Consider the following 26,184-nt stretch of genomic DNA (forward strand, 5'->3'; position numbering starts at 1 on the left):
TTATTAGCGGCGGGTGAATCGCGCTTTCACCCGCCGCTATTGCGCACACATGTCAGCTGTACAAAACGGCTGACATGTCACGACTTTGATGTGGGCTCACCGCTGGAGCCCACATCAAAGGGGGAGACACGACATGCGCCTTACTAGTACGGCGCATGTCGTGAAGGGGTTAAGAAATGGGGTACGGTATGTAAACTTTTGATCAGGGTCATTTGGATGTCTTGGGTTGTCATTATGATTTAATAATATAAAACAGTAGTTTGACAATAAATCGCTTCACCCAACCACTAACCATGAGCGGAGAAAAAGTTTTGGTGTTATCATTCATATTCTCTAAAAAAAAAAAAAAAAAAAAAAAAAAGACCAAGCAAAAACTCTGCCGGGGTATGTAAACTTTTGAGCACAACTGTATTATAACCCTCTGTGCTATACTGTACAATACTTATGTTTTGTTATGCAGAAATGTGGTACATTGGTGTTGTGAAAGATATATATAAATGTGGTTTAATGCCATATATAACATTCACTGTATATTTGGAATTGTTATTCCCTTTATAAGCACACTATATTAAGTATTACTTGCTTTTTTCCCCCATGTATTCTTCAAATCCTGTACTAGCGCAGTTCATTCACATGCATTTATTCACGTGTCATTTTCAAGATGCATAAGCATGTGCACGTCCTCCAGGGTCCTGTCCCGTGCATCTTCTCTGTTCTATCTGGTGCGGCTGCGTGGTTGTGGCCAGGCGCCGGCCGCCCCACGTGATCGTGCGAGACTGACGGGTGGATGCACGCTTGCAGGATCTCTCAGGTGCTGGTGCGCATGCGCCAAGACCTGCATCGAGAAAGGTTCCAGACGATCATCTGATTGGAGGAACTGGAATTATATAGAGGAACACATATATAATGTGAAGCCACGCCTCCTGAGGAAGCTACCGAAAGGTGAAACGTGCATTGGGGCTAGAGAGCTGGGGTGCTGCTCCAGCTATACCAATGGGCAATGGCTGCTGTACTTGACATATGACTTTATGTTATTGCCATCTGTTATTTAAACTTTTGATGTATATAACTACATGTCATGGGTGGTACTATGCATATTGTTACTTTTTACTTCCAGTGCGGGGGTTAAGATGGATGTGCAATTATATCTGATTCAGTTTTTATATTCATACTAATGCATATTTGCAATCCATATAATGCTGCACTGAATACTTAACGATATATGTGCAATATTACCACCATGAATTTCAGTAGGATGGTTATCATCATATATATATTCTTCATTGATCACTTTGCTGGCATCAACCCTTGGTTTACTTTACATATATAACATCCCTTGCTCCGTGTACTCTGGTTCTACTGTCATTGTCTCACCTCTAACTTTGCCCAATTTTTGTCTATATGTTTGTATGTTTAAACCCTTTTATGAATTGTTCCAATAAAATGTATATTCTTATCGAATAGCATGGACTCTCTTTCCTCTTTTGTATAAACCATTCAAACGGTGTCGGCACTGGGTCTTCCAGGGCTCGTCTGAAATGGTTATGCCATATGTACTGTAACCAATCAGGGACCACTGATGGGCTGCTTTGCTCACACTTCCATCAGACGTTTAAGTTTCATTGAAGGGAACTTTGAGCAAAACATCCCTTCAGCGGATGCAGTATGTACGTGGGATAGCAAGATCAGGCAGGTCACTGGGCATCACTAGAACAGCACTGATGCAGGAGGAGTAGAAGCCTTTTTTATTATTATTTCACATGAGGGGAAGTAGTCCAACTATTGCACAATCCCTTTAATAACCACTTTTAATTTCCCATCACTGACCCAATGGTTAACCCATTTTCCTGACACCACTGTCCTCACTTTATTTATCAAACTTTTATGAGGCACTGTACCAAATTCCTATGAAATGTCAACATATCCCTTTTCCTTTTCTAGAAGTTGCGGTACTTCCTGATAAAAGTTTACCAGTTTAGTTTGACTGGTGGAATCCTTCAACATCCCACGTTGCTGCTGAGTTATGAAGTTATTCCTATTAAGATCAACTCTAAAAAATCTCAGCTTTTGGTCATAATTGGGGTTAAACTTATACAGCCCTACAGTTTCTGGAATTAGTTTTTGACCCCTTTTGCAGCACAATTTGCAGCACAGTTGCTATGCGCCAGTTCTCTACAAATGACCCTGTTATAATGGAATCATTAAATACACCATTCAACACTGAAATTGCAATGCGAAAAAGGAAAGTTGTGGAATAATGAAAATCACAGGAGCAATAAACATGTTGATGTTATGCAAATGATGAAAACAAGGAAGCCAAACGTTGAAAATTTCTCTATTTGTTCAGTATTGTGTAAAAAAGTGCAATGTGCAAAAATTAGTGCACTTAATCTTAATAGCATGCCAAGGCGTGTGTTAATGGTTATTTGAGGAATGTTCCTTCCACGCTTAAGGCACTTTAACACACAAATAATCACGATCCTATTCTGACAGCTCCCTATGTAATTGATGACCAATAACATCCAAGATGTCCGGAGACCCTGCAGGCCATGGTAGCACCATTTTGCCCACGCAAGCTGTTCACACTAACATGAACAACATATGGCCTGGTGATGTCGTACATGTATTGAATGTTAATTATGTCAATGATATTGTTTGTGATTTCATCCTAGGCATTGCAATGTGTGAATCTGCAATAAAAATCAGCAAGAAAGAATTACATGCCACAAATGTAATTACTTCTGGACTGCCCACAGACTATAAATTCTAAAACATCATTGAATATTAAAGTAGATGCGCAATATTGTGCGGCTTTAATACTGGAGACAGCAAGGCTACTGAAGGCAGAGGGGGTTTGTTACCTTCTCTGTCTTCCCGATTGCTGTATACCTAGTGCTGAACAAGTGTCCGCTGAGCGTAGGGAGACAGCAGGAGCTTCTGGGTCCCAGGAAAACTACCGTATATACTCGAGTATAAGCTGAGATTTTCAGCCCAAATTTTTGGGCTGAAAGTGCCCCTCTCGGCTTATACTCGAGTCAAGGTGGGTGGCAGGGTCGGCGGGTGAGGGGGAGAGGGCGCTGAGGCATACTTACCTAGTCCCAGCGATCCTGGCGCTGTCCCTGCCGTCCCACGGTCTTCGGTGCTGCAGTTCTTCCCCTCTTCAGCGGTCACGTGGGACCGCTCATTAGAAAAATGAATAGGCGGCTCCACCTCCACCCGCCTATTCATTTCTCTAATCAGCGGTGTCGGTGACCGCTGATAGAGAAAGAAGCTGCGGCACCGAAGACCAGCTGTGACAGGCAGAGTGAGCGTCAGGATCGCTGGGATCAGGTAAGTATTTTATATTCACCTGTCCGCGTTCAAGCCGCCGGGCGTTGCTCCATCTTCCCGGCGTCTGCGCTCTGACTGTTCAGGTCAGAGGGCGCGATGACGCATATAGTGTGCGCGGCGCCCTCTGCCTGATCAGTCAGAGCAGAGACGCCGGGAAGATGGAGGCGCCAGGACCGGACGCTGGGAGCTGCAAGCAAGAGAGGTGAGTATGTTTTTTTTTTTTTTTTATTGCAGCAGCAGCAGCAGTGGCACAGATTTATGTGGAGCATCTATGGGACAAAATGAACGGTGCAGAGCATATATGGGGCAATAATGAACGGTGCAGAGCATATATGGCGCACAATGAACGGTGCAGAGCACTGTATGGGGCACAATGAACGGTGCAGAGCACAGTATGGGGCAGAGCTATGGGACAAAATGAACGGTGCAGAGCATATATGGCGCACAATGAACGGTGCAGAGCACTGTATGGGGCACAATGAACGGTGCAGAGCACAGTATGGGGCAGAGCTATGGGACAAAATGAACGGTGCAGAGCACTATATGGGGCAATAATGAACGGTGCAGAGCATATATGGGGCAATAATGAACGGTGCAGAGCATATATGGCGCACAATGAACGGTGCAGAGCACTGTATGGGGCAATAATGAACGGTGCAGAGCACAGTATGGGGCAGAGCTATGGGACAAAATGAACGGTGCAGAGCATATATGGCGCACAATGAACGGTGCAGAGCACTGTATGGGGCACAATGAACGGTGCAGAGCACAGTATGGGGCAGAGCTATGGGACAAAATGAACGGTGCAGAGCATATATGGGGCAATAATGAACGGTGCAGAGCATATATGGGGCACAGATATGGGGCAATAATGAACGGTGCAGAGCATATATGGGGCACAGATATGGGGCAATAATGAACGGTGCAGAGCATATATGGGGCACAGATATGGGGCAATAATGAATGGTGCAGAGCATATATGGGGCACAGATATGGGGCAATAATGAACGGTGCAGAGCACAGTATGGGGCACAGCTATGGGACAAAATGAACGGTGCAGAGCACTATATGGCACAGCTATGGGGAAATAATGATCTATTTTTATTTTTGAAATTCACCGGTAAATGCTGCATTTCCACCCTAGGCTTATACTCAAGTCAATTAGTTTTCCCAGTTTTTTGTGGCAAAATTAGGGGGGCCGGCTTATACTCGGGTCGGCTTATACTCGAGTATATACGGTAGTTAGATTTGCAATACAGGCAGGAGGATGAATTTCTATTGTAACTGAGGATAGCATGCCAGCCCTCATAACAAGGGAAATTAGATAACTGAAACAAAAAAAGAAACTCCCCTTTTATGACCTTATAGAAACAATGTGTGAAATAAATTAAAAATAGATAAATAAAAAGAAGGGAAAAAATAGGCTGCTCTTAATCCAAATAGCTGTTGTAATGCTGCCCCTATTGGGAACAAAACACCTGTGATATATAGAAATTATTGTTGCAGAAAAAAATTTTAGTGGTCCTTTGTGGACATATAAAAAAAAAAAAGTTAAAAAGTCATGTATGTTCTTTATTTTTCAACTGTTATCACCCAATAGAGGCAAAAAATAAAATAAAAATTACCGTACTTAAAACTTAGGCCCCATGTATTATTAAAGAACAGATAATTAGTTTTATATCCAATCGAGATAATTTACAGCTCCATAAGCAACATGCAAAGAAAAAAAAAAAAACAGCTTATTCCCTTCTCCAAAAACAGATGCATGCTTGGCCAGTCTTACATCATGTCAGCCAAGGCAAAGTTGTGCATCAATGGTAAGAGCTCAACATTGAAAAATTTGCAAAAATTAAACATGTACCTGTATTTATACAATGAAGTAGTGAGATTTGTGCTGTTGCTGCTAATGTATTTTGTTCACACAAGATGGTCTGAAGATGGAAGAACTGCACTTCTCAGCTGACATCAAGACTAGGTTTGTAGCCACTAGTTGTGCTATCATTGGGTTCAGTTCACCCTTTCATATGTTTCTCCATTAACAAAAAGCGCAAGTATGATGCACTATTTTTTCTATTAAAATGGACAGAAACCTTAATAGCAGACACTTTAACAGCGTTTAAAAAAGGGCTGGATGATTTCACTGATACACATAACATTGCGGGTTATAGCTAGATTAGTGACGAAATGTACAGTTGGTGGAGAAAGGTTGAACTTTGATGGACCTCGGTCTTTATTCAACCAACGTAACTACCGTATGTAACTAAGGCTACTTTCACACATCAGGTTTTTTGCATCAGGCACAATCCGGCGAATGCTGGAAAAAAACGGATCTGGCGCAGATTGAGAAAAACTGATGGTACGGATCCGTTTTTTCCATGGATCCGGCCAGCATATCTAGATTATTGGATAAAAAAAAAATTTGGAGCATGCTCAGTTTAAAAAAACGGAATCCGGCTCCGGAATCCGTCATTTTCCGGATCCGGCACCTTCCAGCTCCCATAGGCTTCCATTCAAGCAAACAGCCGGAAGCACCGGATCCGGCGCTTCTGGCTTTTTCACCAGAGACAAAAAAACATTGCTATGGATGTTTTTTCCAGAAACGGCAGATTTGCCAGATCTGGCGAACAACGGATGAAACGCAATGTCATCCGGCACGAATACAAGTCTATGAGAAAAAAAAATCTTGCCGCCGGATCCAGTTCTTTGAAATTTACCCGGATTGAGCTTGACAGCGAAAACCTGATGTGTGAAAGTAGCCTTAACAGAAACCAAAGAGACCCTAAAGTAGTCATTGAGGTTCATATAATGCAATTTGTCCTGCGTAAGCTCCAGTACTCAAAACACAGATTTATGACCTTAAGGCTGCCGTCACACTAGCAGTATTTGGTCAGTATTTTACATCAGGATTTGTAGCCGAAACCAGGAGTGGGTGATAAATGCAGAAGTGGTGCATATGTTTCTATTATACTTTTCCTCTGATTGTTCCACTCCTAGTTTTGGCTACAAATACTGATGTAAAATACTGACCAAATACTGATAGTGTGACGGCAGCCTAACCCTGCAATCTGAGTAATAGGTGCTCCATAAGAATTATACCACACACCATGAAAATCGCACTACGCTGCAATATCAAATGGTACTCTGCACTATGCACTTGTGGCAGATTTATTAGGTCATTTGTTCAAACTGTCCTGATGTTTTAGTCTGCAGGTCTGACCATTAGTTATCAAACATCAGTCTGCAGGGGTTGGAAGAACGGCTGGAGTCAGACAGCATTTAGGCCATGAGAAGCGCTGAGAAAGCATTAAGCTACTTACTGGTAGCGGCATTTCTCGGAGGCCCATGACAGCACGACGAGAGAGGGGATCCGCCCATTAGGAACAGGAAACCTACAGATACAAAAGGGCGGTACCTCTCCCTTGCCTCAGTTGTATTTCAGAGTCTTGAGAAGACTACCGCGGTTAGTGGCACAAAAAATATACACTATATACAAATTATATACAGATTATATACAAATCTCCAGCTAATTATTTGGAACTGGTATCATGTGTGAGATATATACATCTATAGGAAGTGCAACCCCCACGTGAATAGGGAGGGAACTAAGGGTGCTGTCATGGGCCTCCGAGAAATGCCGCTACCAGTAAGTAGCTTAATGCTTTACTCGGACTCCCATGACAGCACGACGAGAGAATTACAGAGATGTAAGGTACCTTAGGGAGGGACTATGGCTTGTAGCACCCTTAACCCGAATGTGAGATCAGAGGAAGCCCCCAAATCCAACCTATAGTGCTTAAAGAAGGTGGACGGGGATGACCATGTGGCCGCCTTACATATCTGGTCGATTGATACTCCAGATTTTTCCGCCCAGGATGTAGCCATGGCCCTGGTGGAATGCGCCCTCAGATTCTGCGGAGCCGGACCCCCACCTGCAGTATAAGCCAAAGAGACAGCCTCCCTAATCCACTTTGCTAGTGTGTATTTTGATACCCTGAGTCCCTTTCTAGGATTTTGGAAAGATAAAAATAATGCATCATCTTTCTTCCATGTGTCGGTAACAGAGATGTATTCTAGCAGGCATCTCCTAACGTCTAATGTATGGAGTAGTTCTTCCTTAGGGTTAGCAGGATTAGGGAGGAAGGATGGTAAAATTATCTCTTGTGACCTGTGAAACCGTGATGACACTTTTGGTAAATAGGCTGGGTCCGGTTTCTGGTAGAAACTCTGTATAAGGGGATACCCTGGAGAGAGCTTGGATGTCTCCTATTCTACGGGCAGATGTAATTGCTACCAGAAAAGCTGTCTTAAGGGATAGGGCCTTAATTGAAGCTGATTGTAAAGGTTCAAATGGCTCTTTAGTCAATGCTGATAGGACTAAGTTGAGATCCCAAGGCATAGATCTATCTTTCTGAATGGGTCTAGATCTACTGGATGCCTTAATGAACCTTGAGATCCAGTAATTATTGGCGATGTTACAGGAGAATAGAGCCCCTAGGGACGAGACCTGTACCTTTAGAGTACTAGTGGATAGACCTAGCTCTAAGCCTGTTTGCAGGAATTCTAAAATTTGTTTTACAGGTATTCCTTCTTCTAAATTGAAATCAGAAGAGGCCAGAAACTTTCGCCAGGTCCTGGCGTAGATCGTTGTGGTTATTTGTTTCCTACTTTTCATAAGGGTTTCAATCAAACTCGGGGAGAACCCTTTGTTTTTCAGTAACGCCCTTTCAAAATCCATGCCGTTAAATGAAGGTTCTTTACTTGCGGATGACTGATCGGACCCTGGTAGAGCAAATCCGGAATCTCCGGAAGCACCCAGGGATCCTCCACTGACATGATCCTGAGCCAAGTGAACCAGGCCCTTCTGGCCCAGAATGGGGCAATCAATATAACCCTGGCTCGATCTTCTCTTATCTTCCTGACTACTAAGGGTAATAGGCCTAGTGGAGGAAATGCATATGCCAGCTGAAAATCCCAATTGATCAGAAAAGCATCTACGGCTAGAGGATTCTCCCTGGGATTTAGGGAACAGAATTTTGTTGTCTTCCGGTTGTCCCTGGTAGCAAATAGATCTACATCTGGATGTCCCCATTTGTGGACAATCTGATCGAACACACGATTGTTTAGGGACCACTCCCCTTGCTTCAAGGTGTTGCGGCTTAGAAAGTCCGCTTTGACGTTTTCCTTTCCTCTTATGTGTAGAGCGGATAGGGATAAAAAGTGATTCTCTGCTGTCTGGAACAGACGATCCGCCACTCTCATCAGTGACTCGGAATGAGTTCCACCCTGATGATTTATGTACGCGACCGTCACCCGGTTGTCCGATAGGATCTTGACATGATGACCCTGCAGATATGAGAGGAATTTTTTCACTGAAAGCTCTACTGCCATTAACTCTTTCTGGTTGGAGGAGGCTGATATTAGGGGAGGGGGCCATAGACCCTGAATCATCATGTCATCCATGTGTGCTCCCCAACCCGCAGGGCTAGCATCAGTTGTTACCACACGTGTTACCTGAGACACCCAGGGAACCCCCGCCGATAAATTTTCACTGACTAGCCACCACTTAAGAGATGTGAGTGCTTTTGGACCTAAAGTAACCTGACTCTGCAGGGACCCCTGTAAGATTTTGTCATTAACCAGCACCTCAGATTGTAATGGTCTGGTGTGGAATTGGGCCCAGCGGACAGCGGGAATGCAAGAGGTTAAGGAACCCAATAGTGACATAGCCTGTCTAAGGGTCATGGATGGTTTGTCAATTGCCTTAGACACCTGTTGCTGGATATGTAATGATTTGTCGGGTGGAAGACAACACTGTTGGGATTCTGAGTTTAATGACAGTCCTAAGAATCTTTGTATTTTTTGAGGCTGTAAACGCGATTTCTCATAATTTATGATCCACCCCAGACGCTCCAGTCTGGATGTGGCTGTTTCTAGCTGGGATAGGCAATGGTCTGCTGAGCTCCCTACTATAAGGAAGTCATCCAAGTAGGGAATGATCAGGATGTCGGACTCTCGTAAGTGCGCCATGACCTCGGCCACTAGTTTTGTGAACACCCTAGGAGCCGCTGATAAGCCAAAGGGGAGAGCTCTGAACTGGAAATGGCGAATGCTACCCTCCATTGACACCGCTACTCTCAGGAACTTCTGGAAATCTTCATGTATTGGAACATGATAGTATGCATCTTTAAGATCTACAACTACCATGAAACAGTGATTAAACAATATCTTTATTGCTGAATTACTCGTTTCCATTTTGAAGGATTCATTAACCAGGAACTCATTAAGACACTTTAGATTAATGATCGTTCTAAATGATCCATCCGGCTTCTTGATCAGAAAAAGAGAATAAAATCCCCTTCCTTTTTCTGAATCTGGAATTTCCACCAATACATTCTTGGCGCATAAGTTCATGACTTCAGCCTCTAGGGCTGCTTGCTCCAGGGGGGAGGAACGATAAGGGGTTAATTTGAATGTATCCCGAGGCCAATGATTGAAGTCCAGCTTTAGACCTTTAGTAACAATGCCTCTGACCCATCTACTGTTCGTTATGTCAAGCCATGCTGAGGAGAATGCTGACAGTCTACCCCCCACAGGGATTGCTAGTCATTGGTCTGGTTTTTTCTGATCCTTTGAGGAACGGCGAAACATATATCCCGTACCTCTACCGCGTCTGTCTACCCATCTGAAACTCTCTCTAGTGGGAGAGGACCCGCGTTTCTTCCCACGACCGAATCTTCTTCGACTGAAGGGTCGGCGGTAGGATGCCGAGTACAGGCTTGGAAACTTCTTTTTATCATCGCCTGCCTTTTCCAGCAACTCGTTCAGCGTTGGACCAAAGAGATACTGTCCCTCGCACGGAATGGCGCAGAGCTTAGTTCTGGACTGGATGTCACCTGACCAGCACTTTAACCATATGGCCCTGCGAGCCGCGTTAGATAGACCTGCCGCTCTGGCCGCCATCCTGACAGAGTCCACAGAAGCATCCGATAGGAAGGCTGCAGCATTCTGAATTGTCGGAAGCGCTTTCAGAATAGAATCTCTGGATGCCCCATCCTTCAGCTGAGACTCTAATTGATCTAGCCAGACCATTAATGACCTGGCTGTGCACGTTGCGGCCACTGCTGGTCTGAGGGATCCAGCCGCCATCTCCCAGGTACCTTTTAGAAAAATATCCGCCTTTCTGTCTAGGGGATCTTTGAGGGACCCCATATCCTCAAAGGGTAATGAGGCTTTCTTTGACGCCTTTGCTACTGCCGCGTCCAACCTCGGAGCTTTATCCCATGTCTCCACCACCGGATCATCAAAGGGATACCTGCGCTTTAAAGCCGGCGGTAAGGCCCCCTTTTTTTCCGGTTTCTTCCATTCTCGGAGTATCAATTCTTGGATCTTCTCATTTACCGGAAAAGATCTATGTTTCTTACGATCTAAACCACTAAACATTAACTCCTGTTTTGAGGGCTGTGATTTGGGTTCCTCTATACCCATCGTGCCTCTAACTGATTTGACTACCTTGTGAATCTTATCCAAGGGTAGACAAAATCGTCCAGACTCCTCATCTGATGAAGAGATAGATACTTTCTTCTCTTTCCTCTTCTGACGAATTAGAGTCCAGAGGGGTCCTATGCTTCGGGCCTTCCGCTTGGGATAGGGATCGTAATGACTCCCTTACTTCTAGCCGCATCATTTCTTTTAAATTTGCCGTACTCACGGACTCTTCTGCTACCTGGGGGAGGACAATATAGGTGATAACCACTATCTGACCTAAGGTCACTTCCACCCAACCACTCCTGTAGACCTCACTGTCTGTTGTATACAGGGGGCACATAACTTTTTAGTACAAGAGTCGGGTAAGGGGACTCCACAGAGGGCACACTCCTTATGCTTGGATTTTTCCGTACTTTTCTTCCCCGGAATCCGAGGGGGTTCTTTCCTAGTCGAAGCTCTGGATCCCTGTTCGGATGAGCTTTTTCGACTGGGTTGGTCGCCTCTATCCTTTTTGGGCTTCTGACGCATCTCGTCTGACAGCTGCTGCTGCTGCTCACCACCACTCTCCATGACGGATTACGACCAAAAGCAGGGTTCTGCCATTGTAACCTGCTTATATCCCCCTTGGATCCGGTCAGCAGATAGGCCAGCGCTATCCCTATTGGTTCTGGACACAGCAAGGAGGGCAGAGGGCTGTTGGACGAACCGGCGTTCAGATGCGATGGGCGCCGCCATCTTGGATCGCCTGCGCATGCGCAGACGTCCAGCGACCCGGAAGCGGCTACCAAACTCCGCACCCGGAAACGCTCCAGCACATGCTGAGAGCGGTGCAGGATGCCGGGGGCGGATCGGCAGCGCTCCGGAGCTCCCCACACATCCGAGCCCGGCACCCGCAGCCATGCCGCACCGCTGCACCACCAATGGGAATACTTACCTGCGCTGACGCTGATGGATGCAGGAAATCCTCCGGACTCCGCTCCCTGCTGCGAACGCCACTGCCGTGAAGTCCAGCAAGGACCACCGTGGCGTCTCCAGGGATCTCCGCACCGGCCGAGGTAGGAGACCCCCCCGCTACCGTAATCGGCCGGCCGGCCTGGGCCTTCTGTCTGTAGGCACCCGTCCCCTCAGGAACAGGAAACCAACTGAGGCAAGGGAGAGGTACCGCCCTTTTGTATCTGTAGGTTTCCTGTTCCTAATGGGCGGATCCCCTCTCTCGTCGTGCTGTCATGGGAGTCCGAGTAAATAGCCCCTTCCAACGTGACAAGAGTGTGCTAGTCATTATTATTACAACAAACTGTATTGTTTAGAGCGCAGCACAGAGTACGTTACCTTACTCAAGACCCTATGAGAAACACAAGAATATATAAATACCTTACACAAGGACCTTGTCACTTAGCTACCTGAGATTGCTTCTCTATAGATTGAACAGACCCTTTATATAGCCCAATATAGGACTGTGTCAGTATGTTCACACGTGGCGTTTTTGTGCATGCAGCTGAAGTTTAGTGACAAAAAAAAAAAAATCTGATTCTACTACACAAAGTTTTGGCACAAAAAAAGCTTTATGCTTGTGCTGTGTTTTTTCATCACCCATTATTTTAAATGAGTGAAAAATGCGGAAAAAAGTGACATGCTCCATTTTGCAAAAACCAAGCAAAGCACAAAATACTGAGGACAAAAAAAAAACCTATGTGCATGAGATTTCTGAAATCTCAAGACTTTGCTGGTACTGTAAAACGCAGCTGAAAATTTGCATTAAAAAAAGCATCCAAAATGCCACGTATGAACATACGCTAAATGTGGCTTGGATAAAAGTATGGGTAATTCCAAATATACTCACTGGTACAATTATAAAATGTACTGTCAAGATACATTTAGAAAACGAAAATAGCTGTAGATTTGTCTCACAAGACTACTTACAGTAGCTATCTATATACATAATTGTCTAAGGGGTACTTCCGTCTGTCTGGCTGTCCTTCTGTCACGGATATTCATTGGTCGCGGCCTCTGTCTATCATGGGAATCCAAGTCGCTGATTGGTCGCCGCAAAACAGTCACGACAAATCAGCGACGGGCACAGTCCGGAAGAAAATGGCCGCTCCATACTCCCCGCAGTCAGTGGCCGGCGCCCGGTCCCCGTAGTCCGTGTCCCCGGCGCTCCGCTCCCTGTAGTCCGTGTCCCCGGCGCTCCGCTCCCCGTAGTCCGTGTCCCCGGCGCTCCACTCCCCGTAGTCTGTGTCCCCGGCGCTCCGCTCCCCGCACTGTGTCCCCGGCACTCCGCACGCTCCATACTCCCCTCCGGTCACCGCTAACACAAGGTTAATGCCGGCGGTAACGCATTCCGTTACCGCCGCTATTAACCCTGTGTCCCCCCAACCATTTACTATTGATGCTGCCTATGCGGCATCAATAGTAAAAATGTCATGTTAAAAATAATTTAAAAAAAAAAACCTGCTATACTCACCCTCTGCCGCCTTTCTCGCTCCTCTCCACGCTCCCGCCACCGCTCCATTGCAAGCGGCAGGTTCCGCTCCCGTCCCAGGGCTGGTATGGGACAAGGACCTGCCGTGATGTCACGGTTGGTCATGTGACCGCGACGTCATCATAGGTCCTGCTCACACCAGCCCTGGGACGGGACCGCAAGCTGCCGCTTGCAATGGAGCAGTGCCAGGAGCGTGGAGAGGAGCGAGAAAGGCGGCGGAGGGTGAGTATAGCAGGACTTCAACGGACTATAGGTAAGTATGTTTTTTTTTTTTTTTTAAGTCTCTATACTACGTGCCTCTGTGCTGGGCAATATACTACGTGGCTCTGCTATATACTATGTGGCTGGGCAATACGTGGATGGGCAATATACTACGACGCTGGGCAATATACTACGTGGCTGGGCAATATACTACGTGGTTACGCAATACACTACGTGGCTGGGCAATACACTACGTGGCTGGGCAATACACTACATGGCTGGGCAATATACCACGTGGCTCTATGCTGTATACTACGTGACTAGGCAATATACTACGTGGACATGCATATTCTAGAATACCCGATGCGTTAGAATCGGGCCACCGTCTAGTCTTCTATACTTTCGTCACAAAATATTTTGTGTATCTCACAAGTTTTCCTCCGACATTGAAAAGAATGTACAACTTTCACAAATAAACATGAAATCATCTAATTTAGAAAAATACACTTTGTAATTAATTTGATCCACAAACACTGGCGCCTTGGAAGCCCACAGTTCTAGTGATATCCCATATTTTCAATGGTCTATCATTATCACTGGATGCTACATCACTACAAAACAGGGTAGTCTAAAGTCCCAAATTTCAGATAGCTGGGGGACTCTGAATGGAATTTCAAAAGGCAGCCCCTTTATCAAGCCCCATATACGAAGAGGCTCAATTACTGTATATACTCGAGTATAAGCCGAGATTTCCAGCCCACTTTTTTGGGCTGAAAGTCCCCCTCTCGGCTTATACTAGAGTCATACCCAGGGGTCGGCAGGTGAGGGGGAGCGGGGGCTGTCTATACTTACCTGCTCCTGGCGCGGTCCCTGCAGGTCCCTGGCTTCCCGACGCCGGCAGCTTCCTCCTGTACTGAGCGGTCACATGGTACCGCTCATTACAGTAATGAATATGCGGCTCCACCTCCCATAGAGGTGGAGCCGCATATTCATTACTGTAATGAGCGGTAACGGTGACCGCTCACTACAGGAAGAAGCTGCAGCGCCGGGGAAGCAGGGACTGCACAGCGCCAGGAGCAGGTAAGTATAACGGGGAGGGGGAGCACTGCGCTGCGCGATATTCACCTGCTCCTCGTTTCGGCGCCGCTCCATCTTCAGCAGTGGCGCTCAGGTCAGAGGGCGCGGTGACGTGGTTAGTGCACGCCTTCAGCCTGAACGCCAGTGCTGAAGATGGAGCGGCGCCAGAACGAGGAGCACGTGAATATTGAAAGTGCCGGGGGCCTGAGCGACGGAGAGGTGAGTATGTGATTTTTTTTTTTTATCACAGCAAATGGGGCAAGTGTCTGTATGGAGCATCTATGGGGCCATAATGTTTGTGCAGCACTATATGGGGCCATAACGTTTGTGCAGCACTATATGGGGCCATAACGTTTGTGCAGCACTACATGGGGCCATAACGTTTGTGCAGCACTATATGGGGCCATAACGTTTGTGCAGCACTATATGGGGCCATAACGTTTGTGCAGCACTGTATGGGGCCATAACGTTTGTGCAGCACTGTATGGGGCCATAACGTTTGTGCAGCACTGTATGGAGCCATAATGTTTGTGCAGCACTGTATGGGGCCATAACGTTTGTGCAGCACTATATGGGGCCATAACGTTTGTGCAGCACTATATGGGGCCATAACATTTGTGCAGCACTGTATGGGGCCATAACGTTTGTGCCGCACTGTATGGGGACATAACGTTTGTGCAGCACTATATGGGGCAAGAGTCTGTATGGGGCCATAACGTTTGTGCAGCACTATATGGGGCAAGTGTCTGTATGGGGCCATAACATTTGTGCAGTACTGTATGGGGCAAGTGTCTATATGGGGCCATAACGTTTGTGCTGCACTATATGGGGCAAATATATTTATGAAGCATCTTATGGGGCCATAACCAGCATTTGTGCAGCATTATATTGGGCAAATACAGTGCCTACAAGTAGTATTCAACCCCCTGCAGAATTAGCAGGTTTACACATTTGGAATTAACTTGGCATTGTGACATTTGGACTGTAGATCAGCCTGAAAGTGTGAAATGCACTGCAGCAAAAAAGAATGTTATTTCTTTGTTTATTTTTTTTTTTAAATTGTGAAAAGTCTTTTCAGAGGGTCATTTATTATTCAACCCCTCAACCCACCAGAATTCTGTTTGGTTCCCCTAAAGTATTAAGAAGTAGTTCAGGCACAAAGAACAATGAGCTTCACATGTTTGGATTAATTATCTCTTTTTCCAGCCTTTTCTGACTATTTAAGACCCTCCCCAAACTTGTGAACAGCACTCATACATGGTCAACATGGGAAAGACAAAGGAGCATTCCAAGGCCATCAGAGACAAGATCGTGGAGGGTCACAACGCTGGCAAGGGGTACAAAGCCCTTTCCAAGGAGTTGGGCCTACCTGTCTCCACTGTTGGGAGCATCATCCGTAAGTGGAAGGCTTATGGAACTACTGTTAGCCTTCCACGGCCTGGACAGCCTTTGAAAGTTTCCTCCCGTGCCGAGGCCAGGCTTGTCCGAAGAGTCAAAGCTAACCCAAGGACAACAAGGAAGGAGCTCCGGGAAGATCTCATGGCAGTGGGGACATTGGTTTCAGTCAATACCATAAGTAACGTACTCCACCGCAATGGTCTCCGTTCCAGACGAGCCCGTAAGGTTCCTTTACTTTCAAAGCGTCATGTCAAGGCTCGTCTACAGTTTGCTCATGATCACTTGGAGGACTCAGACTGACTGGTTCAAGGTCCTCTGGTCTGATGAGACCAAGATCGAGATCTTTGGTGCCAACCACACACGTGACGTTTGGAGACTGGACGGCACTGCATACGACCCCAAGAATACCATCCAAGTCAAGCATGGTGGTGGCAGCATCATGCTGTGGGGCTGTTTCTCAGCCAAGGGGCCTGGCCATCTGGTCCGCATCCATGGGAAGATGGATAGTACGGCCTACCTGGAGATTTTGGCCAAGAACCTCCGCTCCTCCATCAAGGATCTTAAGATGGGTCGTCATTTCATCTTCCAACAAGACAACGACCCAAAGCACACAGCCAAGAAAACCAAGGCCTGGTTCAAGAGGCAAAAAATCAAGGTGTTGCAGTGGCCTAGTCAGTCTCCTGACCTTAACCCAATTGAAAACTTGTGGAAGGAGCTCAAGATTGAAGTCCACATGAGACACCCAAAGAACCTAGATAACTTGGAGAAGATCTGCATGGAGGAGTGGGCCAAGATAACTCCAGAGACCTGTGCCGGCCTGATCAGGTCTTATAAAAGACGATTATTAGCTGTAATTGCAAACAAAGGTTATTCCACAAAATATTAAACCTAGGGGTTGAATAATAATTGACCCACACTTTTATGTTTAAAATTTATAAAAATTTAACTGAGCAACAAAACTTTTTGGTTTGTAAGATTTATGCATCTGTTAATAAATCCTGCTCTTGTTTGAAGTTTGAAGGTTCTAACTTATTTGCATCTTATTAAACCTGCTAAATCTGCAGGGGGTTGAATACTACTTGTAGGCACTGTATGTCTACATGGAGCATCTTATGGGGCCATTATTAACCTTTATGCAGGATATGGGGCATATTTTAATATGGAGCATCTTATGGGGCCATCATAAACTGTATGGAGCATTATATGGGGCTCCTGATTCAATATGGATATTCAAAAACACTTAACCTACTGATGTCTCAATTAATTTTACTTTTATTGGTATCTATTTTTACTTTTGACATTTACCGGTAGCTGCTGCATTTCCCACCCTAGGCTTATACTCGAGTCATGAAGTTTTCCCAGTTTTTTGTGGCAAAATTGGGGGGGTCGGCTTATACTCGAGTATGTATGGTACATTTCCCCCAAATGAATACTTTTATGCAAGAGACTCTTATTACCCCATACATATAAGAACTAGAGAAAAGTGTCCCCTATAAAGCCCATTTAGATCACTATGTTAACTTGCAAATCTGACTTACCAAATGAAAGAATTAATGAGTCCGAACAGTATAAACTAAACATATGGGTCCAGATTCATCATTTAGGTTTTGATTTTTAAGTTACTTTTCTTTTTTATATTGTGATATTCATTGCCATTTTATGTATCAAATTCTTTGACTTGAGAACATTTGCAAGCAATTTTTGTAATAAGGCGAAAACATCTGGAAATCTCGAACTCCACCCACAATGGTGAATATAAGAAAAACCAGGCAGGCATATAAAACAGACTTTTAAAAAAGGTGCAAATTAAAAGAATTAGGCAAAAATGAAAGAGAAAAAAAAAATGATGAAAAAAAAATAAAAATAGGTGCAAATCAAATAATAAATCGGTGCAATAGCCCCTATAAAAATAATTTTTTTAAAAAAGGCACCTTTAGTATTCTGCAGATTCTGACGTTTAATTTAAATATGCTAGTGTGCTCAGTGAACTCCTTGGCACGGTTAAACTTCTCTGAGCCGCCCGCTGATTTCAGGCATTCCCGGCCTTTCTCACAGATGATTGACATAGCTGGTTGGCTTGACTTCTCTCTGTAGACAGCGCTTACTCCAGGCAAGATAGTGCTGTCAAGCATCAATGAAGGAAGTAGGGATATGCAAAATCAGTGGGCGGAACTGTGCATTAAGCTGTTTAGCAACACCAAAGGTGCACCAAGCACCCTATTTAGCATGGCTGTGGAGTCGGTAAGCCAAACCTTCGACTTTTCAATTTCCATCACTCTCAACTGACTCCACAGCATTGCCTCACTACTGAGCATGTACATAAAGTGCAGCACAGATTTATCTCAACTAAAAGCAAAGATCCTTAAGGTACCATTACACTAAACGACTTACCAACGATCACGACCAGCGATACGACCTAGAGTGGGGAAACGTGTGCACAGCTTACAGGATGTGGTTCCCAGGTAGGTTCCAACACCCAGATATATATATATATATAATGAAACCTGGCACTCAACTTATGTGAAAAAGCGGTTTTTAATTTTCAGCAACAAAAACGTTTCGGTCATAAGTCTGACCTTCCTCAGTTACATATAGGAGGAAATGTCTATGGAGAATATGGGTGCTCCTGTGAGCGAAAAGGGGGGTGGTTCTCCTCCCTGTTGCAAGTAAAGATGTGCGCAGCAGCTGCTGGCGTGTGGTATGACGCGGTGGACACCCAGCAGGGGCCTGATCGTTGGTCGCTGTCACACATAACAAAATTGTTAGCGGGATCGTTGCTACGCCACAAAAAGCGTGACGTTGCAACGATATCGTTAACGAAATCGTTATGTGTGAAGGTACCTTTAGATCAGGAATGGAACAAACATTTATAGGACATTTAAACATTTTCCCAAATTCTTATGAAACCATTTAGGCTATGTGCACACGTTGCGGATTTTGCTGCGGAGCAGCAGTTTTCTATGAGTTTACAGTACCATGTAAACCTATGGAAAACAGAAACCGCTGTGCCCACGCTGCGGAAAAAAACGAGCGGAAACGCAGTGGTTTACATTCCGCAGCATGTAAATTCTTTGTGCGGATTCCGCAGCGGTTTACACCTGCTCCATAATAGGAATCCGCAGGGGTAAAACCGCAGGTAGAATCCAAACAAAATCCGCAGGTAAAACGCAGTGCCTTTTACCTGCGGATTTCTGAAATCCGCTGCGGAAAAATCCGCAGACCTCAAAAATACATGTGTACATAGCCTAACAGTGCAATCTGCATTGAACTACTGTACCAATTTATTATATATTTCTAGGAGTAAGGTCGGCATCACACTCAGCGCATGAAAATACAGTCCGTTATTTACGGCCGTAATACGCAAAAAAGTCCCCAAAATAGTGATTCGTATGTCATCCGCAGGCAGTGTGTGTCAGCGTATTTTGCGCATGGCATCCTCCGTATGTAATCCGTATGGCATCCGTACTGCGAGATTTTCTCGCAGGCTTGCAATACGGACATACAATGGATCCATGGGCTCAAATAATCGTAAAAACATATACCGTATTTACTCGAGTATAAGCCGACCCCCCTAATTTTGCCACAAAAAAATGGGAAAACTTAATGACTCGAGTATAAGCCTAGGGTGGAAAATGCAGCAGCTACCGGTAAATGTCAAAAATAAAAATAGATACAAATAAAAGTAAAATTAATTGAGATATCAGTAGGTTAAGTGTTTTTGAATATCAATATTGAATCAGGAGCCCCATATAATGCTCCATACAGTTTATGATGGGCTCCATTAGATGCTCCATGTTAAAAAATGCCCCATATTATGCTGCACAAATGTTGATTGTGACCCCATAAGATGCTCCATACAGACATTTGCCCCGTATAATGCTCCACAAATGTGGATTATGGCCACATAAGATGCTCCATACAGATAACTGCCCCATATAATGCTGCACATGGCCAGATAAGATGCCCCATACAGACATTTGCCCCCATATAATGCTGCACATGGCCACATAAGATGCCCCATACAGATATTTGCCCCCATATCATGCTGCACATGGCCACGTAAGATGCCCCATACAGACATTTGCCCCATATAATGCTGCACATGGCCGGATAAGATGCCCCATACAGACATTTGCCACCATATAATGCTGCACATGGCCACATAAGATGCCCCATACAGATATTTGCCCCCATATCATGCTGCACATGGCCACATAAGATGCCCCATACAGACATTTGCCCCCATATAATGCGGCACATGGCCACATAACATGCTCCATACAGATATTTGGCCCAAAAGCTGTTGCTGCGATTAAAAAAAATAAAAAAATTACATACTCACCTTTCCCGTTCCACCGCTGACCGCCGCTGTGTCTTCCCATCCTCTGCACCGACGTTCAGGAAGAGGGCGGCGCGCACTAATCGCGTCACCGCGCCCTCTGACCTGAGCGTCACCGCAGAGGACGCGGAAGACACAGCGGCGCCGCCGGTGGCACGAGGAGCAGGTGAGTATCGCGCACTGCCCCCCATCATACTTACCTGCTCCTGGCGCCATCGCTGCAGGTCTGTTCCCCGGCGCCGCATTTTTTTCCTGAAGTGAACGGTCACATGGTACCGCTCATTACAGTAATGAATATGCGGCCCCACCTCTATGGGAGGTGGAGCCGCATATTCATTACTGTAATGAGCGGTACCATGTGACCGCTCAGTACAGGAAGAAACTGCAGCGCTGGAAGAAGCAGGGACCGCGCCGGGAGTAGGTAAGTATAATTACACAGCCCCCGCTCCCCCTCCCCTGCCGACCCCTGGGTATGACTCGAGTATAAGCCGAGAGGGGGACTTTCAGCCCAAAAAAGTGAGCTGAAAATCTCGGCGTATACTCGAGTATATACGGTATACTGATATATATATATATCATACAGCGCTAGATAGCTTAAAAGCCGGTAATTTAATTGCCGGCTTTTCTCCTATCTCCTTCTCAAACCCGACATGATATGAGACATGGTTTACATACAGTAAACCATGTCATATCCCCTTTTTTTTTTTTCTTTTTTTGCATATTCCACACTACTAATGTTAGTAGTGTGTATGTGCAAAATTTGGGCGCTCTAGCAATTAAAGGGTTAAATCGAGCCTGGGAACTTTTCAGAATATTTTCCCACGCTCGAGTTCATATGAGGACATCCAGCAGAGGGCGCATCACCGTAACTAGAGGTAACTACAGGTCATTCACCTACATTCCATTTATTCGCTGGATTTTTACAGGCAGGGGCGGCTGCATTAGCAGACTTCTGCTTGTAAAATTAGTTAACCCTTTCAGATGGATTTACAGCGTGGGACGAGACTGATCGTCGGAAGGTATGGAATATTGTTGTTTGTTTTGTTTACATTTGTTTCAGGTGACAAGGGTCTTCAGGTGGATTACCAGTATAATAAAATATTACAACAACCTGTGTATTTATTTCATTAAAATACTATGTAATAATGTGTGTTTTTTTAACCATTTCATACTATTGGATTAGTAATGGATAGGTGTCATAATTGACGCCTCTCCATTATTAATCTGGCTTAATGTCACCTTACAATAGCAAGGTGACATTAACCCTTCATTACCCCATATCCCACCACAACACGGGAATGGGAAGAGAGTGACCAAGTGCCAGAATAGGCGCATCTTCCAGATGTGCCTTTTCTGGGGTGGCTGGGGGCAGATGTTTTTAGCCAGGGGGGGCCAATAACCATGGACCCTCTCCACGCTATTAATATCTGCCCTCAGTCACTGGCTTTACCACTCTGGCGGAGAAAATTGCGCGGGAGCCCACGCCAATTTTTTCCACGATTTAACCCTTTAATTTAATAGCTAGAGCGCCCAAATTTTGCACATACACACTAATAACATTAGTAGTGTGGAATATGCAAAAAAAAAAGATATGAGATGGTTTACTGTATGTAAACCATGTCTGATAACATGTTGGGTTTGTGAAGGAGATAGGAGAAAATTGCCGACTTTTCCTATCTAGCGTTGTATGTAGTATTTATATACATATGTGTCTCACATAGAGGTATAGAGATAAACTATGTGTAGACATTTATCTTAGCTATTCTATTCTAACCTGTCAGTGTGATTTTACTGTACACCGCACTGAATTGCTGGCTTTTCTATAGAACACCGCTGCGTATTTCTCGCAAGTCACACTGCTGGTCCGTGTCTAATCCGTAATTTTCTCGCCCCCATAGATTTTCATTGGCGATTTTTTTTTTGCTTAATACGGTGACAAACGCAGCATGCTGCGATTTTCTACGGCCGTAGAAGACCGTAGATAGGATACGGCAGATAGGAGCTGGGCCATAGAGAATCATTGTACCGTATGCAATCCGTATTTTCTGCACCTCTTATACGTCTGTAAAACTCGCTAGTGTGACGCCGACCTAAGAGTCGGTCTATTTTATACTGACTACACAGCCCTGCTAATTAGCCTATTTGATTAAAGAAGATCTGTCTGTAGAGATACCCGAACAGGCAAAATTTGGATTTGCCTGTTCACAAGAATTTTTCCAGAAAATTCGATTAGCTGAGACGATATTCTCCATAAATTGACTACCCCTTATAATGCTCCTGGTCTCTAATCAGACTCCCCGACAATAATGTAAAAAAAAAAAAACCTCTCCAGCCACTCCATTCCTCACCATTACATGTCTTGGTCTTCATCTGTTATCGTCCCATCATAGGCAAGGGCATTGAATCCATGGGCCTCTCACACAAGGCCAGGACTTCCGATGTGGGCGGAGACCTTGCATGGGCAGAATGGTCCCTATTCAGAGCCAGAAGTCCTGCCCAAGAGGTTTGGGGATTCACCATTCGGGATAGAAAGATACAAGGATAAGACGGGTGATGGTGAGGACTGAGTGAGTCTCGAGTGAGTGGTGCGTACAATTTTTTTTTCAGCCTTTTGGAGACCTTTTACAAGTTCAGCAAAATGGCAGCCGAAGAAGCAAAGTACAAAAAAAAATCCATATTTTGGTGAATGTGGATTTTGCAGTATTCAATTCTATTCAAATTTAGTCGCTCATCATTATTTCAGCCACCAGAGAGTTTATATGAAGATGTACCTCTTGCAAAGACAAGTCCACTAATATCTTTAACTAGCTAGTCCATTCAGGTTACCAAGAAATTGTTGTTTGGATCAATATGTAATCGAGACTGAAGTGCTTTTGATGTGTGGAAGCACTTCCCGAGCCACTACTCTCTCCAGTTCTAATCCCTGCCAAGGGCCATCTTCCACTTGAGTGACAGTTTCTTTGCTATTTAGCATCAGTGTGAGGAATAGAGAGGTTGACAGTTGCCGCTTGGGTTGTGCTTACACCCACTGAAAGCACTTCAGTCTCATTTGCATATTCTTTAAAATGCTGATTTCTCAGTAATAGAGGAATGGACTTGCCAGGTCAAGGTACTGCTTGGCTTAGCAGTAGCTACATGTACATATAAAATTGTTTGGGGGTGAAATCCTGCTGAGAAGATTATCTTTCATTTCTGCAGCCTGAAGGGCACAACTAAAACACTAAAGGTACGAGTTTTAGCGGTAAATCATTTTATTAGCATAGTATTGTACATAATAGTTCAAATCCATAGCTGATGTTGGGGTTGTAGGGGTATACTGACATTAAGCAAAGCTGCCAACTGATAATATCATAAGCCTCTGAATAATCCTCCTTTATTTGTATTTATGAACAAACCATGTGTTTCAATGCATCACTTTCGGGAGCGCTGCTTGCTGCCAGTGAGTGGGAACCATTCCTATATAGATCCAGAAAAGAGCAGCGTTCTAGGGTGATCAGCTTGGTGGATCGCCTGCGCTCCGCAGTGGGACCCATCAGCGATCTATGGGGTTAGGGGCAGGAGTGGGTCTCAACTTGGTGGATCGCCTGCGCTCCGCAGTGGGACCCATCAGCGATCTATGGGGTTAGGGGCAGGAGTAGGTCTCAACTTGGTGGATCGCCTGCGCTCCGCAGTGGGACCCATCAGTGATCTATGGGGTTAGGGGCAGGAGTGGGTCTCAACTTGGTGGATCGCCTGCGCTCCGCAGTGGGACCCATCAGTGATCTATGGGGTTAGGGGCAGGAGTGGGTCTCAACTTGGTGGATCGCCTGCGCTCCGCAGTGGGACCCATCAGCGATCTATGGGATTAGGGGCAGGAGTGGGTCTCAACTTGGTGGATCGCCTGCGCTCCGCAGTGGGACCCATCAGTGATCTATGGGGTTAGGGGCAGGAGTGGGTCTCAACTTGGTGGATCGCCTGCGCTCCGCAGTGGGACCCATCAGTGATCTATGGGGTAAGGGGCAGGAGTGGGTCTCTACTCACTGACAGCATGGAGCGTTATTGAATTATAAATACAGAAAGTTTCCGAACTTCTACCAGGACGAGTGAACATGTCCTCCAGGTCATACACAGCAGCACCCTGTGACCTCCTGCTATGCCCGGGACCTGTGTGTGGGCATGAGGCGCCTGTGTGCCCAGCAGGCTGCAGCACAATGGCACGGGCACTGTGTGCTCATGCGCTCCAGCCTCCACCATTGCGCACACAGCTCTGGAGAAGCGCCCTGTGCCCCGGCTCTTCTGGGCAAGTCACGGGGTGCTGGTCTACATTCCCCTGGGTGGGCACGGTCCAGGGCAGAGGGGTCGTGCAGCAGAATACCTGCGCTCTGCACCCTCCTCTCTCCTGCGCCTGACAACTGGCACAGACTGCAGGGAACCCAGCCGGTGCCATTACAGGAAGCCCGGGACTGACGCGGCGCCGGGGGCAGCAGGTGCAGGCTGCCAGTCCTCCCGCTGCACCATCCACACAGCAGAGAGTGGGCGCCCATTGAGGGTCTGCACCAGCCATTATATACCCACGAAGGGCCGGACGGGGAAAGCGCGCTGGGGCGCATCAGGCGCAGGAAGCGGCCATACCGGAGGACGAAGGGGAAACAGGCGGCTTTATGAACGCACAGTTATTACCTCAGGCTCGGCAGATGGGCTCAGGAACATGACTCCACAGAGCGCAACCGAGACCGCCACCGAACGACGCGCTCTCACCGTGCGCAACGCCCCGCCAGCAGCCAGCCGACTCTCCAGCCCAGGGCAGGGAGGAGGAGGAGGAGACAGCGCGTCATCAAGCGGCGCCTGGCCAGGGGACCATGGCTCTGTGCTGTACGCTGAGGGGATTCAGGGGAATAGCCTCTGCACAAGGCACGTATCCGGGGTACAAGCGGGCCAGCTGTGGTACCGGGCGGCCACTCACCGCACTGCCTCACCTGACAGGCTGTGCCGCTCCACCATAGCTGCCAGTGGCTGGCCCTGCTCAGCTGCGCCTGCCAGTGTATGCACCTCCGCTACCACTAACTGCTACACTGGCACGTGATGTGAATTCACCTCAGCTACCAGTGCATTCACCTCAGGTGCCAGTGGGTGCTGCATCTCAGCTGCCAGGGCATAGACCTCAGCAGCCAGTGCATTCACCTCAGCAGCCAGTACATTCATCTCAGGTGCCAGTGGCTGCTCCTTATCAGCTGGTCAGTGTATTCACCTCATGTGCCAGTGCATTCACCTCAGGTGCCAGTATATTAATCTCAGGTGCCAGTGGATGCTCCACCTCAGCTACCAGTGTATTCACCTCATGTGACAGTGCATTCATCTTGGGTACCAGTGTAATCACCTCAGGTGCCAGTGGTTGCTGCATCTCAGCTGCCAGGGTATAGACCTCAGTTGCCAGTGCATTCACCTCAGCAGCCAGTACATTCATCTCAGGTGCCAGTGGCTGCTCCATATCAGCTGGTCAGTGTATTCACCTCATGTGCCAGTGCATTCACCTCAGGTGCCAGTATATTAATCTCAGGTGCCAGTATATTAATCTCAGGTGCCAGTGGATGCTCCGCCTCAGCTACCAGTGTATTCACCTCATGTGACAGTGCATTCATCTTAGGTACCAGTGTATTCACCTCAGGTGCCAGTGGTTGCTGCATCTCAGCTGCCAGTATATTCACCTCAGCAGTCAGTGCATTCTCCTCAGGTGCCAGTGGCTGTTCCATCTCAGATGCCAGTGAATAGACCTCAGCTACCAGGGCATTCACCTCAGGTGCCAATGGCTGCTCCATCACAGCTCGTCAGTGTATTCACCTCATGTGCCAGTGCATTCACCTCAGGTGCCAGAATATTAATCTCCGGTGCCAGT

General features: G+C 46.2%; 1 protein-coding gene across 2 annotated transcripts in view; it reads right to left on the bottom strand.

The window, feature by feature from the left end:
- The window catches only part of ZNF800 (zinc finger protein 800), a 103,757-nt gene extending 78,655 nt beyond the window's left edge, over nt 1-25,102 (bottom strand). Inside the window, exon 1 of one of the 2 annotated variants that reach the window (XM_069764918.1) lies at nt 24,972-25,102. Coding sequence is in view for 1 of the 2 variants with exons in the window: in XM_069764919.1 (XP_069621020.1) it covers nt 24,972-25,001 (30 nt within the window). In the remaining variant the exon portion in view is untranslated. The remainder of the gene's footprint in view (nt 1-24,971) is intronic. The other variant, XM_069764919.1, reaches the window with a different exon arrangement.
- Nucleotides 25,103-26,184: the final 1,082 nt, after the last annotated feature.

Source organism: Ranitomeya imitator, chromosome 4 (assembly GCF_032444005.1).
Source record: "Ranitomeya imitator isolate aRanImi1 chromosome 4, aRanImi1.pri, whole genome shotgun sequence".
Taxonomy (NCBI): Eukaryota; Metazoa; Chordata; class Amphibia; order Anura; family Dendrobatidae; genus Ranitomeya; species Ranitomeya imitator.